The 20,158-nt window shown below is 38.6% G+C and overlaps 1 protein-coding gene across 2 annotated transcripts in view; it reads right to left on the bottom strand.

Moving 5' to 3' along the window:
- Nucleotides 1-20,158, bottom strand: part of AATF (apoptosis antagonizing transcription factor) — a 105,137-nt gene that overhangs the window by 69,745 nt on the left and 15,234 nt on the right. For both annotated transcript variants that reach the window (XM_028500088.2, XM_007100349.3), the window contains exon 5: nt 49-163. In XM_028500088.2, the coding sequence (XP_028355889.1) occupies nt 49-163 (115 nt within the window). The remainder of the gene's footprint in view (nt 1-48; nt 164-20,158) is intronic.

Genomic DNA, 20,158 nt, shown 5'->3' on the forward strand with positions numbered 1-20,158 from the left:
TCAGATGAAAAGAAAATAAGCAATTCCATAGTTCCATTCCCTCCTTACCTTTCTGCTTTGGGCTTTGTCCCATCTACTAGATATCTAGTGTCTGGATACTGGAAAAACAACTCTTCCTGAAGATCTACCAATGACCTCAACAATGCTTTAAGTGCCTTGTGACCTGGGAAATAAAGCAGAGAGAAGGAACAATTAATTATCTACAGTTCTCCAAAGAAGGTGATGCCTATGACGCTGGACTCCTGAGCAGTACTGGCTGAGGGGGTGGGCACGGGGTACGCCGGGACTGAGAACTCTCTGAAATACAGAATTCCTGAAAGGATATAATAACAGTGCCTACCTCATAGGGTCGTTGTGAGGAACAAGCAAGGTAACAATGTGTAAGGTACTTAGAAGAGCGTCTGCAGTAAACTGTGAGTTCTTAAATTTAGTAAGTTTGACAAACTCCTTCCCTGCCTGTCATCATATAACCCATCATTTTTTTCCTTTGGTGCTTCTTTCTCAGATATTTTTCTACAGGTTACCCATTGACCTCTTGGATTATCCCTTTACTGATCAACTCCTTAAGCAATTCCTTCTCTTCCGAAGAGCACAGCTTAGTCCTGGGGTCCCTACCACCACCACCACCCTCCCCCAGGAGATCTCCTTTGCCTCTGGTGTGAGCTCCCACCTCATTCATTCAATCTTCCAACACATACCCTTAAGGAAGGTTCCAGTTCACGAATAGAAACCCAAGTTAATGACTTACTGTTTGCAGTACAGTCATCCCTCGGTATCCGCAGGGGATTGGTTCCAGGCGCTCTCCCCCAGGATAATGAAACCCATGGATGCTCAAGTTCCCTATATGAAAGGGCCTAGTATTTGCATGTAACCTACATGCATCCTCCCACATACTTTAAATCATCTCTAGATTACTTACAACTAGTACAATGTAAATGCTATAAAAATCGTTGTGAGTACTATGTAAAGAGTTGCTAGAGTGCTGCAAATACAAGTTTTGCTTTTTGGAATGTTCTGACGTTTTTTCTTTCCAAGTATTTTTGATCCAAAATTGGTTGAATCCGTGGATGTGGAACCCAAGGATATGGAGGTTCCACTGTACTGAACTGTGTATTAAAAATTTGCACACCAAGAATATGTTCTCACCTGATTCTCCTCACAACCAAAAGGATGCACGTGTAATAAAGCTGGTCAGGATTAAGTTTAAAGCCTATGACCAAGAACTTTCAGAATAAAAGCTGGCCCTCTGAGAACCAAACTCTTACCTTCTTTATCAGCAAAATCCTATTAAAGGGGCTAAATCGACATTGATAACTACTAGTTAAGTTTTGACAGCACTTAGACATCTCTCTTTATAATCAAACTTACACATTTCCAGCAACTGCCAAGAAAATCTTCATATGGATGCTCCATCACTGCCTCACAAACACACCATGTCAGAAACAAACCTTTTTTCTTCCAACCTAATACTTCTCCTTTGTCTGATTCTCTCACCTCTGTTTAATGTTTTCACAGGAGATCACTGACATTTTGGTGCCCTTATTCGATATATTCAGTCAGTTGCTAAATCCTGTGGTTTCCATACTTCCTATCACTAACAGTTGTCCATCTGTCTCTGGCTATGCTTCGATCACTCCTTCCCGCTTTCCTTTAAGTAACTGTAATCTTCTCACAAGCATCCTTACTCTCATTTAGCAATCCCTACATTCATTTTTATTTTATATTCCAGACTAACTTCAGCCCACACGAACTTCAGTTTAAGTGATTTTTATGAATTTGATTCTATCTCTTCTGCTTCTACCTTGCCCAGCATGAGTAGCTTCCTCACTATTTCACATCTCAACCTATTTCATCAATGGGACACCAACACCTGACTCAGACAAGTTCTCCAAACAGATCACACTGCAGCATTCCATTTCAACATATGGCTAAGAGCTTATCTGAGAAAGCCTCCTCGTATTGGTCAGAAGGAACTCAATAACCCAACAGCTACTTTGCATTCCTCCAATAATCTCCGTATAAGACTATATAGGGGGCTTCCCTGGTGGCGCAGTGGTTGAGAGTCCGCCTGCCGATGCAGGGGACACGGGTTTGTGCCCTGGTCTGGGAAGATCCCACATGCCGCGGAGCGGCTGGGCCTGTGAGCCATGGCCGCTGAGCCTGCGCGACCGGAGCCTGTGCTCTGTGACAGGAGAGGCCACAGCAGTGAGAGGCCCGTGTACCGCAAAACAAAGAAAACAAAAAGGTCAAACAGAAAATAGAAGGGTGGTTACCAAGGGCTGGGGAGAGGTGGGAATGGAGACTTATTGTTTAATGGACACAGAGTTTCAATTTGGGATGATGAAAAAGGTTTTGAAATGGACAGTGGTAATGGCTGCATAACAATGCAAATGTACTGGCTTCTGAACTGTACACTTTAAAATGGCTAAAAATGGTAAATTTTATGTCATATCTATTTTACCACAATTTTTAAAAACACCTTAAAAAATCCTAAGACCAAAGTAGTAATAATTCTACGATCCCAGTCTATCTCTCTACAGAAAAAAATCGTCTACACTCCTTCAACCTGGAGCCTAGTCCAAAAGAACAATGGAATATTATTCAGCCCTAAAAAGGAGAGGAATTCTAACACGTTACCACATGGATGAACCTTGAGGACATTATGCTAAGTGAAACAAGCCAGTCACAGAAGGACAAAAACTGTATCAACCCACTTATATGAGGTACCTAGAGTAGTCCAATTCATAGAAACAGAAACGGTGCTTGCCAGGGGCTTGGGGGAGAGGGAAATGGAGAGCTGCTGTTTAATGGGTATAGAGTTTTAGTTCTGCAACATCAAAAAGTTCTGGAGACTGGCTGTACAACAATGTGAATATATTTAGTACTACTGAACTGTACACTTAAAACAGGATGGTAAATTTCATGTTATGTGTCTTTTTACCACAATAAAAAATTATAAGAACAGGAAAATCAAGTGCCTGTCCCTTACTTCCTCTAGGTACCATGTGTCCATGATCTAAAATATGAGATCAAGAACCATGCAGGGAAGAAGCTGCAAAGCAGTTCATAATGTTTATAGCTGCTTGCCTCCAACAAACAAGTCATAATTTGACTCTCACAGGTAACATAACCAAGAATTCTGAAAACGTCCCACAAAAAGACCACTACTTTTAAGAGCCACTTTCAAGTAGCTACACAAGTCCTTTTTTGTTGTTGTTCAAGTCAGTTTTAAAAAATCCATCGCAAACGCACCGTTGTAAAGCAATTATACTCCAATAAAGATGTTTAAAAAAAATCCATCGCAGATATATTAGACAGCATATCAATCCAACAAGAAAGCAGAGAGCCAATATCAGTAAATCAAAGTGTGCCTTTCTGTTAATATTCTCTCATATGTTCTCATTTTATACACCCCTTCACCCAGTCAGAAAGTAGCCCTAAAGTATTTAAGCTCCATTCAGGGATAGCACCACCATGCATCAAAGTGTCAAGAGACCTACCAGAGGTGAAACCTGCAATTCTGTGCTTCTAACCACCAAAAAAAAAAAGAAAAAAATGTTTATCAAAATCAAGTCACCAATGGCCAACACATGGACAACCTCCTGCGAAGAGATTTAGAAGCCAGAGCCCAATTCTCGTTTCTTTGTGGTATTAGGGCCACATTTTCTTCTAGTAAAATTTTATGTAAAACCTGAAGAGACGATGAGCAATCCTCTGCTGGTCGCGGTAGGCCTCCTGGAAGCCACAGATGACGAGGATGAGGAAAGACTCTCTCCTAAAGGCTCAAATCCAATAGTGAATTCTTCCCGGCCAAAAACCAAACCAAAACAAGCAACTCTCTTTAGCATTCATATAGGGCTGAATTCTATTTGTTCAACCCTATGAATGAGAAGAGGAATGGAATCAACAGTTTCTAGTTCACCTCTAGTTTTTCTCCCAATTAGCATCAGAGTTAAAAGTTAAGAAAAGCTGCAGATACTTTCTTCTTGTTCGAAAGAACAAGCCCAAACAGTAATGCTGACAGAACTCGGAATTATGATACAGTGGAGTCTTCACGTAATTCTTTGTTGAAGAAGTTAGGGCACCTGGCCACAAAACAAATGGCGACTGTCAAGGACATATATGTTTATTTTGTCTTACATGGTCCATTTCCAGAGGTTTTTCCCTTAAGAGGAGATTAAGAAGGACATATGCCTCACCTTATTACCAAGATCCAACCCAAGCATCTGGGCACTGGCTTTAGGAATAATTTCCCAAGTAGAGAATAAAAAGAAAGAGTACTTTACTAAGGGTCAGGAGCCCTGTATCCTAACTGACACTATCACGAACTAGTCATTTTCCACTGAGAGGACCAATTTAATCTCTTCAAGTCCCAATGGTCTCATCTATAAAATGTAAATAATCCTTTGCCTGCTTATCCTGCAGAATTAAGGTGAAAAATAACAAATGCTTTTATATATTAAGGTATTCTGCAAATTTTTTAATGCTGTAGAAAGAGAAAGTATATTACTATCACAAAATCAGCGTCTTTCACATGGTGAAAATCTCTAGCTCTGCTTGTTCCGATCTACAGCAATAGGATTGAACTAGTATTCATACATTCCTATATTAAGTATTCATTTACATGCTACCCATATGCAAGCATTCTATATATAAAATGTCACCAATCTAAAAACCATTTTCACTTAACAGCTTTATTTTTTTCCCTGATTCATCTAGGCTGTTCGACGTAAACAAAACTGTAGGCAGAGAATAAGTTTGGACATGGGCACACAGTTCATTAATTAGATTATAAACCAATAGGTAAAACTTCTGGCAAGGGGATGGAGGGCAAATGTATAAAGTAAAATAAAGCTCACCTTATCAGTTTTTAAATATCCACACCATTATTTTTAAAGTAAATATGCAAACATGCAATTATTTATGTGCAAGTAATATAAACTCCCACATTCCTATTACCCCAGATATACACATTGAGATAGAATATACAAATCGCAGGAGGCTTTTCTTTTTTTCCTCCTTCCAAAGTAACTCTAGGACTGCAGCTAAACTATAGGTCAAAAGGACACACGATATACTGGCCTGAGAACAATACTTTTCATTCACATCCATACAAGCCTGCCACTTGCAGTAGTCATCCCCGGCAATTAATCCCCCAAGAAAGACGTTTGATTAAATCTTTTCAAGCAAATCCTTTGCTTTGCTTTTGTTAGTTCACTTCTTGTCAACATCCATTAAAATATGCCTTTAATTCTCCCACAATCTTAAAAAACACCGATTCCACTGTCTTCAACTTTAATCAACTGTATGGCCGGCATTTTTCATTTCATAATAATGTGCTGCTTGGAATTCAAGAGGCAGTCTCAGCATCAATCATCTGGTAAGAATTTTTCCACTGCAATAAATATGCAAATGAGGAGAGCCAGTCAGTCGTATTTCAGGCCCGACTTGCTAGTGTTTTAAAAAAGACACAAATTTATTAATTGCCGGTGGCCAGAGGAATCCTATTACTTTGGGCATTGATTACAAAGCTGTGTGAGTGATTATTGTGCAACTCGCGGGCTACCCAGGCATGAGGAAAAATTATTAAAGCAAGGCAGAGATTATCAACTCAGAATAACAATAAGCCTTAACATTTAGGCCCTAACTTCTTCAACAAAGAATTACGTGAAGGCTGCACTGTATCATAATTCCGAATTCTGTCAGTATTACCGTTTGGGCTTGTTCTATATTCCCCAAGCAGAATGCCGTTACCAGTAAGAAAGAGCACTGCAGGTTACAAATTCCTTAACACCCACTGTGTGGATGAGTCGCTATCATTTCCAGTGTGGGTGCAACTAGAATTTTTATATATCCATGTAGGTATACACATACACAGGTGTGGGCACATATGTATCCCCCGATTTAGAGAAACAGATGTACTCTTAGGAGGACCATGTTTCGAATGGAACAGTAGAAGTCCTGTCCCACTGTGTTGGCTGGTTGTGTGAACCAAAAGTAGGATTTTTTTTTTTTTTTAATGGTACAAAATCACCACCAGGATAACTTTTCCAAAGCAGAGCGTGGGGACTTATATTCTAAAATCATGACAACTAAGCCAAAAGCAGACTTGGGTTTTCGGACCTCAGGGAGCCCCATGGCGGAAGGCATGCAGTCTGTGCAGGGGTCTATGGAGGAAACGATTTGATGGGCTAATTGTGAATGCAAAATATTTTTGTGAGAAACATTCAGCCCAAGACATATTAAATCAAGTAAGAAAGACGACTCAGTGGACAAAACTTATTTTTTCTCTTAAGAGAATGATGTAGGGAATTGGGGAGTAAGTGGAAGTTGAAACATGGGAGAGATGAAGAGACATCGGATAAAATATGTTGCGTGAGCCCCCTCACAGAAAGAAACCAAAAGGAAAAATCCTTCCCATTTTACATTACTGTCGCACTAAGTAACATGATAGTGTGCGTTTGAGTTCTGTGGAGGGACATCCCACTCAAGCTGTAATTTCTGACCAGGTACGAATGTGTAAGGAAGGGGAAAAGAAGTGCAGAATTTCTTAGGTTTCCCTGAATACTCTCTCAAATACCTTGATGAAGCGTGTCAATAAATCCTTAAAAAGCCCTACAGGACACAGCAATCTAACTGATCAATGTACTTCCCGAAATCCACTAGCTACCTTCCGTTTCACAGTTCCTAGACAACCTCCATTGTTCCAGAGTACTTACCTGAAAAGGGAAATTTATTTTTCCCCTTTAAACAGAAAGGGTAAATGCTCAGAGCATGAGGTACTTAAAATCCAAGTTTATTTACCACAGTAATTGCTTAAACTGTCTAATATAGGAGTTACCCTGGGAGAGTGGGGATACTTTCATTTTTATTTGATACACTTTTGAACTGTTTGAATATTTTATAAGCACATATTACTCTTACAATTTAAAATGCTATTAAAGTTTAAACTCTGAAGTAAGGGAACTTGTTAAAAATAAAATTAAAACCACAATCCAAGTAACCTTCTGTTTCATATAAAATAGTCTGATCCTTTCATATTAAAAAGCCTTTAAATAAACAGGTAGTGAACTGTCCTGAACCAAGTAACCAAATTCTCTATACAGTATGGGTCTGGAAATGGGGGTTCCCATGCAGTTAATCCTTCCTCTCTCAGAATCCTTCACAGCACTGCTACAACACATATTGTACTGTGCATGTTATAAGCAGCTTGAGACACAGACCTTGTCCTGCCACTCTAGCAGCCAACACATCACTTGGGCCATAAAAAGTACTCTACAAATATTTCAGTTCCAGAGAATTGATGCCCAAGTCACATGACAGAACCTCTAACTACACTATCATTTCCAAATCTAAATGCTGACAAGCAAACAAAATATGGACTCCCTATTTGCTACCTTCAGTAACTGTGTAGCCTCAACAAACCTTTTTGACCTTTTGTTAACGGAAGCAAGGTAATCAAACTTAACTTTTTCCTTATTTGAACACGCCAACTATAAGATGTATAGGCTACTCCTAAGAGTCTCAAAACCACTGTATCAGATTTAAGAACTTACAAACATGAAAATAATTAACAATTTTTGTTAGGCACGTTACAATGCATTCTCATGAAAACAGTCATTATCGCCACTTGCATAAACTGAGGCTCAGAAAATAAAAGATTATTTTATTTGCGTTCCTTTTAATATTAGTGAAGGTTAAGCACTGCTTATTCATCACCCCCAAAATGAAACACGTTGAGACGTTGCTTTCATGTAAAAACATTTAAATGATGCTTTAAAAGTGGTTTACCTATCTCCACACCTTGCTGTGAGCATCCTGAGGCAGGGACTCAACCGCTCACCTTGGTATACCGGGTGTTGGCAAACGGCAGACTCCACATTGTTGAATGAATAACTGAATAAAAATGACATCCTAATATTCTTCCTGGCATGTGCTTTTCGTGTGCGCATTTCAAATCTCCAAAGAACTAACTATAAGTATAGTACCAGTATTTATTTATATGACCCTTTTAAGAAGAGGGAAACAAATACTGTGGCCACAGAGTTATAGCCTAAGAAGAAAACTATAACCACTATTAAGATTAATAGCTAACACTTATCAAGGACCTACTAAGTACCAGACACTAGCCTGAGCACTTTTTCATGTAGTAACTCATTTAAATCCTTACAACATCCTTTCAGGTACATACTAGTATTATATCACCATTATACAGATGAAGAAAATGAAACACTACTACAAGCTTTAAAAAAAAAACTGCACGTTTTTCATTTTCTAGATCAACGTACCCTTATGGGATATGTATCAAAACTACCTGGAAAACGAAATGAAATTCTCAATTCCAAAAAAATGACAAAACTGCCCACCTCAATACCATGACACAATAAAAAAACACTAGTGAGGGGACTTCCCTGGTGGTCCAGTGGTTAAGACTCCATGCTCCCAATGCAGGGGGCCCGGGTTTGATCCCTGGTCAGGGAACTAGATCCTGCATGTTGCAACTAAGACCCAGCGCAGCCAAATAAATAAATAATTTAAAAAACAAACAAACAAAAAACAGTAGTGAGTTTCTGTTAAAATGCTATATCTAAATTTGGTCCTCACACTTGAAAAAACAAAGTGGAGAAACTAAAGAAAGCCCAAATCATACGGATGGAAGGCAGGTCCTGTAAGACAAGATAAAAGAATATTTGCTTAATCCGAAAAAGAAAATGTTCAGAAATGGATTAATAGTCTCCAAAATCCAAATGGCCAAATACATCCAAAAAAAGATGCTTAGCCTTACTTAAAAAAATTAGAACAATGTGATACTTTTCTGATAGTGCTTGATGCTGGCAAGAATGTGAAGGGGCACTCTCCATACACAACTAGTTGATAGGAGTTAATTAGCACAATGGACCCAGAAAGCAATCTGGCAAAATGTATCAAAGTTTTACACACGCATACCTCCTGACCCTACTATTCCACTTCTAGAAATTAATTCTAGAGAAATAATCAGATAAGAAAGCAAAGAGGTGGGTACAAAAACATTATTTTTTAGCATTATTTATAATAGGTAAAAACAGCAAACATCTTAAGTGCCCATTTATAGGGTATTTAGCCAGATAACTTTCTGGGCAGCTATTGAAAATGATAAGTATAAACAGAATTTGGTTTGAATACACTAAACCATAACTACTTTGGGGGATAACTGAAGTAATCTGAGTATGGAGTGGACATATTACTTAGGACTGTTAGGAAGTATTGATTTGGTTAGAGGAGATGACAGTGTTACATAGGAAACAGTCTTACTTTTTAGAGCTATTTACAGAAGTATTTAGAGGCAAAATGACATGATGATGAGTTCTTTAAAATACTTCAGGAAAAAAAATGAAAACAAAGATAGCATAGTATTTTTTTTTAAAGAAAGAACAGGTGGGCTTCCCTTCCCTGGTGTCTTAGTGGTTGAGAATCTGCCTGCCAATGCGGGCGACGCGGATTCGGGCCCTGGTCTGGGAAGATCCCAGCTGCCGCGGAGCAACTGGGCCCGTGAGCCACAACTACTGAGCCTGCGCGTCTGGAGCCTGTGCCCCGCAACAGGAGAGGCCGCGATAGTGAAAGGCCTGCACACCGCCATAAAGAGTGGCCCCCGCACCGCGATGAAGAGTGGTCCCCACTTACCGCAACTAGAGAAAGCCCTCGCACGAAACGAAGACCCAACACAGACAAAAATAAATAAATAAAATTTTAAAAATCCTCCCCCCCCTCAAAAAAAAAGAACAGGTAAGACATATTTATTAACATGGGAAGATGGCTCTAGTTCAACGTATCCTTATGATCTCATTTACGGTTTAAAAAAAGGTTAACTTGACATGAATACCTAGAAGAATATACACCAAACTGCTAGAGAGAGTTCTCTCTGAAGAGCACTATTAATAGAAAGGAAAAAGAGGACTTTTCACAATCCATGTTATGTATTTCAGGATTAGGTCAGGGGGAGGGGGATAATTAGTACTGTTTGAAAAAGAATTTTTTTTTTACTACAAACTTCACCTTAATCATTTTTTTTAAAAGCTGATTAAGATTAAATAAATATATTCAAGAATACAGAGAGGTCTTCTGAGGTAGATATAATTCTTCCTGTCAACAGAATAATCAAACAAAAAGATTAAAATAAAAGCAGGAGAAATTAGAAGTGGCCATACATTTGATTGACAAGGAGATCACCCATCCCTAGAACTAATTTAAAATTTTCCCTGTATGACTCACAAAAGAAATACAAAAGACCAATAAATGTAAGGAAAAAATGTTTATCCTCGTTAAACACTGGGAAATGTAAATTTTTTAAAAACGCAAATTAAAAGAAACAGAAACCATTTTCCACCCATCAAAGTGACAAAGATGAAACAAAATTATAATATCCAGGGTTGACAAGGATAAGAGAAACTGACATTCATATAAAGAAGATGGAATGTAAACTGATCCAGCTTTTCTGGAGGGCGACTTAGCCATACAGATCAAATGCCTTAAAATTGTGTATATCCTTGGAACACATACGAATTCCACATCTAGAAATTTATTTTATGAACAAAGTAATCACAGATGTGAGTAAAGATTTACTAACAATAATGTTTATTGCATTATTTATAAAAATGAAAAACTGGAAACAATCCAAATGTCCAACAATAAAGAACTAGTTAAACTACCCATATGATGGAAAGTCTCTGCTGCCATTAAAAATAATGCTGTAGAACAACATTTAATGACATGGAAAAATATTCATGATCTCTGTTAAGTAGAAAAAAGCAGACTGCAAAACAGAATATAGAATATGGTTCCATTTTTGTTCTAACTACACACCCACAGGGGAAAAGAAAACCAGAAAATATTTATACCATATACCAAAATATTTAAAGTACATAACTCCAGCTGCTGAGATTGAGGAAGATTATTTCCTTACTTTCCCTTGGCCACTTTCTAAATTTTATATAATGAATATGTAGCACATTTATAATAAGAAAAACACATTTTTATCTTTTTCTTTATCACTTAAAGTCTTGCCTGCCTATAGGGGAGGGACTAGATCATCTGATCCCCCAAGGGCCCTTCTAGCTCTCTTACTGAAAAAGCAGTACGCAGGAATGATCTTTAGAAAAACTGAAGGATACATTTACGACTCACACTCTAAGCCTTCTGTTTTACAACAAATTCATCTCCATATCTCTCCTGCCTTCATTCCTTTAAGCTCTGGCATTTATTCCATTTCTTTATTCCCTCATACTTTCTTTAAAGGGAAGATTTAAAAAAAAAAAAAAAAAAACACAGATTAGAGCAGTTCAGACTATGTGCACAATGATGGCCCAGAGCACTGGTTCTGAAGCAAAGCAGACGTCACACTGGCCTTGCCTCTAACTGTGTGGCCTTAACCAGGTTACTTAACCTAAGACTTGATGTCCTCTTCTGTACAACATAGTTATCAGCCAGTCCCTATTTCACAGGCTGCCATGAGAACTAAATGAGACATTTGTAAAAACTTAATACAGTGCGTGGGGAGTAGTGCCAACTCACAAATGGGAGCTACTTTTATTATTTTTAGAGGATAGTGGCATCCTGCATTGTACTTGCTTAATAAAATACCATGACAGAAGTAAATTAACCGTCCCGATTCTCAAAAGGTCACTTCTGATTTCTTTTCCCTCGTGTCCTTCTACCGCATGAGCCTTACTGAGGACACGGGAAATGCTTTCTAATAACTCGAGTTAGCACGTTTGTCTCTGCCCTCTTCCAAACCCCCACCACTGCTGACATTCACGTAGCATAGATTATGTGCCATCTTAAGGATGAAAGAATCTTTAAGATTATCTGAACAGCCCCTCTACCTATAAAAATTTTCCTTGCATGAAACAGTATGAATAGCTAGTAAAAACTCTTCTCAAAATAGTAGCATTTTGGACTTATCCAGAAGCAAATTTATTCAACTGCCTCAAGAAAGACAGAATCTGGGAGATTTGAGACTAAACACCAAGCGAAACAATCAATATTACATGAGAGCAAATGAAAAATTACCAAAGAACTCAAACGAAAGTGTAGTCCAAGCATAACAAACTTTCAAAGCAAGTAATATGGGCAAACTTATTTGGGGACAGGTAATAAATATAATAATTATAATAGTCAAGAGAGAATTATGTCTTAAAGGTATCATGATACACTTTCTCTAAGATAATTTATAACTAACATAATAATAGCCTTTGCTTTTCTTCCCCACACCTCCCAATCTCCTCTCCTTGTCAAACTTCCATTAAAGCTTAATGGAAAAATATATATAGTGGAAGAAAATATATATTAAATATATTAAAATATCTGGAAGAATACACCTCCCTTGTTTTCTCTGAGAAGGAGGTATGGGGATTTGGGAAAGTGGAAGAACTTTCACTTTTTCTTTTACATACAACTCTACTGTTTATGTATTTTTTTTACAGTGAAGATTTTATATATACCTTTATATATAAAGATATATGTAAAGATTTTACATATATATTGTAATGGAAGAATATAAGGACAAATTAAATTAAGTCCCATAAAAGCCCTAGCAAGTTTCATAAATAACAGGGGAAAAAACGTCTCCACTCTTTCGAAAAATGCTTTGCAGCTTCTCATGGTATTTTTAAAGATGGACTAGCTACTGTTGGGAAAATACATTATGAGTAGGTAAGCATTAGCCACGGCTGAAACTGGAAAGCAGGAACCTGCTAAACCAGTGATGTGATTTCACATTTCCAACTGCGTTTATACCATCTAACATATCAAGATGGAGACCACCTCCGGCTTTGACCAAGGCGTCCAAAAGAAATGGTAACAGAACCCAAACACTTTGGAAAGTGATTTCATGAAAAAGAAACTCAAAAAAGGAATATTATGAAACAGCATACTTGACATAAGCACAGGGGTATGTTCTTCTAAATGTCTGGGGTTATTTGGATTATGAAAGGAAACCTCATTTATCAGTACAACTACTATTACCAAGAGGAAAAAAAAAATCTGCAAATTCAGAGTAAACAGAATTATGCCTCCTACATTTAGCCAAGTGAAACCACCAACAAAAACCAAACACATAAATTCTCTGTCTTTCAGAGGTTTTTTCCCCTTTAAACAAAGGATTTACTTTCTGCTCTTCCTGTGGCCCCCTACATTTGGATCCCTGGTTCCTACTTTGGTACAATGTATCCCTAAGTAGTTTCAATGAGTTGTGAATTAATTGTCATTCACAAGCCAAAAAAAAGAAAAAGAAGAAGAAAGAAAGAAAAAGCAGGATTAACTGCAATTGCCACTACAACTGAGAAACTTGCATCTTGCACTCTTACCATGTAAATAAGGCACAGATCCTGCAGGAACATGCCAAACACCAAGATTCTTAATTAATGGAGCTCTTTAATGTGCAAATCAGGAACAAATTGCAAGTTCTGACTTGCATTGATTATGAAAACATTAATTGAATGAGCAAGACCCTAAAAAAAAGACACAATCCTAAGTCTTCAAAGAGACCAAAAGAACACAAAGCTCTGGAAACCAGACAAGGCTGACCAATGTGTAAAATGCAAACCTAAAACTGAGGCCTGCTCACTAGTACACAATAAGTTTAAAAACAAGAAACAAAAACCTCAACAGTTTAATCAGAAAGCAATCACCATAAAAGCATCTATTCCACCAACATTTAGCATTAAGCAGAAAAATGACTGTTCACTCCAGAAGCTCACAGACACTGCTTTAAGGAAAAAAACCCACTTTATATATATACACACTTATATGTATATAGGTATAACAAAACAATGCTGTCTCTTTAAAAAGAAATTCATCCTATATAAATTATAGCCATAAACTTCTCCTGCAGTGCAGTCTAATTAATTCTTGTTCTATACACAAAGGGAAATGCTGGGTGACAAATGGGTGTGAAGCCGGAAAGCTGCCAGGTCTGCAAAACATTTTCTACTTCAATTTATAAGCAATTTTGCAGTAAATCATCAACCAGAACCTGGAATCTCAGGAATCTCTGAGTGTCCAAACCACATTATATCACTTATCAAAGAGAGAAGGAAAAGGAGTTTAAAGACATCTCATTTTTCAGTTCTAACCCACATCAAAATCTAGAAGCTCTACATAATCTATTATTCTCTTCTGGGTAAGGTTTTAGTACCAGAGATATATTTTTCAAGCAAAAATGACACTATAGGTTGATGTAGCCCATTCCTCCATCCCTAGAAGTACTGTATCATGCACCCATTACCATAAGAAATATTCCCAGAGTTATGTGGGAATAACCACACAACTATTTACACCCCTCCCTCAATCTAAGCAAAATGTTCACAATCAAGCCAAGCGCAAGGGTTCAGAGGCAAGCCAGCAGACAAAATTTAGGCAGGAAACACTCCAAGGAAATGAGTCTACCAAAGAGGAAAATAGAAACTTACAGGAAACAAAGAAGAAAGCAGGGCTGCCCCTTTGTAGTCAAACCCTTCCCCTACCCCTAACCTCTGCCAGCCACTGATCTATTCTCCATCCCTTCAGTTTTACTTTTTCCAAAATGTCATATAAATGGAATGTTAAAGTATACGCATAATATTTTGAGACTGGCATCTTTCACTAGCATAATACCTTTGAGATTCATCAGTGATTCTGCGTTTATCAATATTTTGCTCCTTTTTATTGCTGAGTAATGTACCACAATTTATCCGTTTGTCTACTGAAGGACACTTGAGCTGTTTCCAGTTTTTGGTGATTATGATTAATGCTGCTATAAACACACACATACAAGTCTGTGTGTGGACATATGTTTTCATTTCTCTAGGGAAAATATCTAAAAGTAGGACTGCTGGATCATCTGGTAAATATACGTTTAACTTTATAAAAAAATAGCTTTCTTCCAAAGTGGCTATACCATTTTGCATTCCCACCAGCAATGCATGGAAGTTCCAGTTGCTCTGCACCCTTGCTGACACTTGATGTTGTCAGGTGTTTGTTTTTAGTCATTCTAATAGGTATATAGGGGCATCTCCTTGAGGTTTTCATTTGCATTTCCATCAACACTAATGATTATGTTAAATAAACATCTTTTCATGTGCTTATTTGTCATCATATATCTTCCTTGGTAAAGTTTCTGTTAAAGTATATTGCCCTTTTTTTTTAAAGGGTATTTTTTATTGTTGGGTTTTGAGAGTTCTTCATATATCCTGGACACAAATCCTTTGTCAGATGAGTGATTTGCAAATCTTTTCTTTCAGTCTGTAGCTTTTCTTTTCATTCTGTTAATGCGTCTTTCACAGAGCAAAAGATTTACTTCTGATTTAGTCCAATCATCAGTTTGTTCTTTTAAGGATTATGCTTTTGATGATCTATGAACTCTCTCTAACCAAAGGTCATGAAGATTTTTCTCCCACGTGTTCTTCAAAACACTTTATAGTTTTATGCTTAACATTCAAGTTGATGAACTATTTTGTGTTAATTTTTGTATGAAGTATGAGCTGTAAGTTGAAGTTCACTTTTTTTGCAAATGAATGTACTATTGTACTAGCACCATTTGTTGAAAAGACTATCTTTTCTCCACTACCTCTGCACCTTTGTGAAAAGCCAATTGCCTATACTTGTGAGAATCTATTTCTGAACTCTCTATTTTATTCCACTGGCTAAAATAAATTTAAAAGGAATAAACCCACAAAGGAAGGACAAAGTACAAGCATACCTTGTTTCATTGCACTTCGCAGATACCGTGTGTTTTACAAATTGAAGGTTTCCGGCAACCCTGTATCGAGCGAGTCTACAGGCACCATTTCCCAACGCATTTGCTCATTTCGTGTCTCTGTGTCACAGTTTGGTTATTAGTCTCACAATATTTCGAACGTTTCCATTATTATCATATCTGTTTCGGTGATCTGTGATCAGTGATGTTTGATGGTACAGTTGTGACTGTCTCGGGGTGCCACAAACCATGCCCATATAAGACGGTGAACTCAACTGATTGTTGAAATGACAACAAAGGATTTAGAACATTACATGAACTTAGCTGATAAAGCAGTGGGAGGGTTTGAGAGGACCGACTCCAATTTTGAAAGAGGTTCTACTGTGAGTAAAACGCTATCAAACAGCATCGCCTGCGACAGAGAAATTATCTGTGAAAGGAAGAGTCAATCACTGCGGCAAACTTCGCCGCCCCACCCCCCAGCAAACACCCCCCCCACCCCGCCTCCCCGCAATCGGTCAGCAGCCATCAGCATCAAGGCAAGACCCTCCACCGGCCAAAAGATTACAACTCGCTGAAGGCTCAGATGACAGTTAACATCTTGTAGCACTAAAGTATTTTTTAATTAAGATATGCAGACTTTTTTTTTAGACATAATGCTATTGCTATTATACACTTAATAGTATAGTGTAGCCATAACTTTTATACACACTGGGAAATCAAAACAGTCATGTGACTCACTTTATTGAGATATTCGCTTTATTGCAGTGGTTTGGAAATGAACCTGCAATATCTCCGAGGCATACCTGGATAAGAGAGATGACAGCAACTAAGCTTTGTACGCTAAAAAGCCAATGACTACACGGTTATTAGGATGTGTGAAATTAAAAAGACTGACCGTGCCAAGTGTTAATAAGGATGTGAAGCAAGTGAAACTTTTATACACTGCTGGGTGGATTGTAAAATGGTATAACCACTTTAGAAAACAGCTTGGTAGTTTCTATGAAAATTAAACATATTTACCACGTGACCCAGCCATTCCGTTCTTAGTTCTCCAGGAGGCATGGAAGTATATGTCCATACAAAAACAAGCACACAAATGTTCATGGCAGCTTTATCCATAACAGCTAAAAACCAGAAACAAAACAAAGCAAATATGCTATATCCATATAATGGACTACTACTCAGCAAGGAACTACTGATATAGGCAAAAACATGGCTGAATCTCAAAATAATTACACTGAGTGAAAGACAGCCAAAAAGAGTACAGACTGCATGATTCCATTTATATAAAACTCTAGAAAATGCAAACTAATCGACAGTGACAGAGAGTAGATTAGTGGTTGCCGAGGAATGGGGAGGGACAGAAAGAGAGATTACAAAGAGGCTGAGGAACTTCTGGGGATGAGGAATATGCTCATCGTCTTGACTGTGGTGATGGTTTCATGGGTGTACACAGAGGTCAAATTGTACAGATGCTGCTGACCAGTGAAGTAAGACGAGGACTGAGAACTGACCCTTTAACTCAGCAACATGGTGGTCATCTGTGACCCTGATGAGCAGTTTTGGTGGAGCAAGAGGGATACAGCCTTGACTGGAACGCGTTCATGAGAGAACAAGAGAAAGGGATTCAAGACAGCGAGTACAGACAACTCTTTCCAGGGATGCTGTTTACAGGGTTAGGGTTACAGAAATGGGACCTATATGCAGTTTACTGAATGTCAATTATAGCTCAATAAACCAGTTGTTTTTTTTTTAAGCAGATGGACAAATAACTGACTTAGCAAACCTGAGCTAGTTGACCTTGGTGCTGGCAGTGAAGAAAAAGAAGCAATCCCCTCACGGTCCACAAATACAACCCCAGAAGATTCAAGAACTAGCAGTGCCAGGCACCTCTAGGAGAGTAGAGGAAGGCAGGGCTACAAACAGTCAACACACCTCTTTGCTCAGGCAGACGTTTAGAGGTTTATCCCTTGAAGAGAGTTAAACACAGAGTCTCTGGACAGGGGGACACCAGACACAGTTGAGGAAAGGGCATAATTCTCGAAACGGGGATTAAGCAGAAGTTCACAGATTGAATGCTGAGACCCCCCAGCCTACCCACCTCCTACAATGCTGGCAGCCAGGCAGGAGATTAGAAGTTCTCTAGCAACTAAGATCCCATAAAGAGCAAAGATCTAAAAATACTGACATGGGGGTTTTCCCACATGGCCCAGATAGATCACTTTACAATGGAAACCACAGACAAAGAGCCTCATCCAAACATACAAAGCTGCTAATAAGCTTTTGAGTACCCCACTCTTGGAAGTCAACAGCAGACAAAAGATCTCCAAATATTTGAAGAAAACATCTAACATATTACACCCAGGTTAAAACAAAAGAAAAGAAAGCAGCCTGGAGGAAACAGACTACTCAGGAAGAACTCTTAAGACTATACGTACATATATACACCAGGTATATCCCCAGAGAAATAAAATGTATGACAAGAAATAAAAATACTCAACAGATGAGAAAATAAAGCTAAGGAAATGTCTTAGGAAGTGGGGTGGGGGTGGGGGAGAAAAGAAAAAAAAGAGAGAAAGGACTGGAAAACTGAAGAGAAAAAAAAGAAGAAAATCAGAGGAAAAGTCTAACACCAAATGATAGGCCTTGCAGAAAAAGAAAACAGAGGGAAGAAAAATCACTAACAAAATAATTTCAAGAAAATTTCCGAGGACTGAAAGATACGAGTCTCCAGCCTGAAAAGGCCTGCAGGCACTCTGCACAATGATGAAACACATCCACAAGGTGCAGCATCATGAAATTCCAGAATTCTTTGGACAAAGAATTCAAAACAGGGAGGAAAAAACAGTAAGAGCAGGGATCAGAATGGCTTCTGACTCACCAACAGCAACTTAGGAAGGTGGAAGGCAAAGGAATATTCTATAGACTTCTATACCCAGTCGGCGAGTCAATCAATTGTGATGATAGAGTAAAGGTACCTTCAGACAATCAAGGTCTAAAAAAGTTTCCCTCTCGTGCATCCTTCCTCAGCAAGCTATTAGAGGGTGTGCTTCACCAAAATAAGGGAATAAGCCAAGAAAGATCCTGACAAGGAGATCCACACAAGTGGGAAGTGAAGGTAATCCCTAGGATGGTGGTGCAGGGAGATCCCAGCATGACGGCTGGGCACCGGAGAAGGGTAACAGTCCAGATTAGAGCAGGTCAAAAGGTTCTGGGAGACGGGGCTTCCCTGGTGGCACAGTGGTTAAGAATCCGCCTGCCAATGCAGGGGACACAGGTTCGAGCCCTGGTCCGGGAAGATCCCACATGCCACGGAGCAACTAAGCCCGTGCGCCACAACTACTGAAGCCTGTGCTCTAGAGCCCACGAGCCACAACCGCTGAGCCCGTGTGCCACAACTACCGAAGCCCACACGCCTAGAGCCCATGCTCCGCAACAAGAGAAGCCACTGCAATGAGAAGCCTGTGCACCGCAATGAAGAGCAGACCCCGCTCACCGCAACTAGAGAAAGCCCACGCACAGCAACGAACACCCAACGCAGCCATAAATAAATAAATAATTTTTTTTAAAAAAAAGGTTCTGGGAGAGACTTCTTTAGGAAGGTAAGCTGGCAGAAGAGCTGACGCAACTGATTATCTTGAGGAGAGATTTAGACAACTAGAGAAAAGTTCAGGCTTGAATTACAGCATAGAAAACAAAATAAACAAAAAAGTAACAGTTATTAACTCTAGAAAACAAAATGATGCGTGGGAAAGGAAAAATAATCACGGCATATATATAACACGGCTCAGCTGTGAACAGTGTTTACACAGACATAATAATGTAAACACTGACTACTGATCTAACCAAATTACAATATAACCAGGAAGGGACAGAAAGTGTGCATGAGTGTAGTAGGAACACGCGCTAAATCCTCATTTTCATAATGAGGAGTCAATAAATAATGCCTAAAACTGAAAAATCTAGTAGAAATGAAACATGTCAATTAGAGATATGGAGATAAATTCATGAATTCAAACAATAATAATAATAATTTAAAATATAATGGTTGCCTTAGGAGAGTGGGTTATGTATGGCAAGGTAGTGGAGTGTACAGTCAGCAGACACTAGTTTTCATAACAAGCTCTGTAGAATTATTTGACTCTTTAAATTGTATACATGTTTAACTTGGATAAAAATGTAAAAGAGAGGAAAAAAGTCCAGAATAAACAGAAAAGCTGGTGGAGACAGGGATACTTCTAAGAACTAAAGTGAATATAAAACAAAAGCAAAAGAACTTTAAATGTACATAATATACTCTAAGTATATTAATTATACAGAAAAGGAACACACAGAAAACAAAAGATCTTTTAGAGATTAAAAATATGATTGCAGGGGCTTCCCCGGTGGTGCAGTGGTTGAGAGTCCGCCTGCCGATGCAGGGGACGCGGGTTCGTGCCCCAGTCC

The sequence above is a fragment of the Physeter macrocephalus genome, chromosome 14 (assembly GCF_002837175.3).
Source record: "Physeter macrocephalus isolate SW-GA chromosome 14, ASM283717v5, whole genome shotgun sequence".
Taxonomy (NCBI): Eukaryota; Metazoa; Chordata; class Mammalia; order Artiodactyla; family Physeteridae; genus Physeter; species Physeter macrocephalus.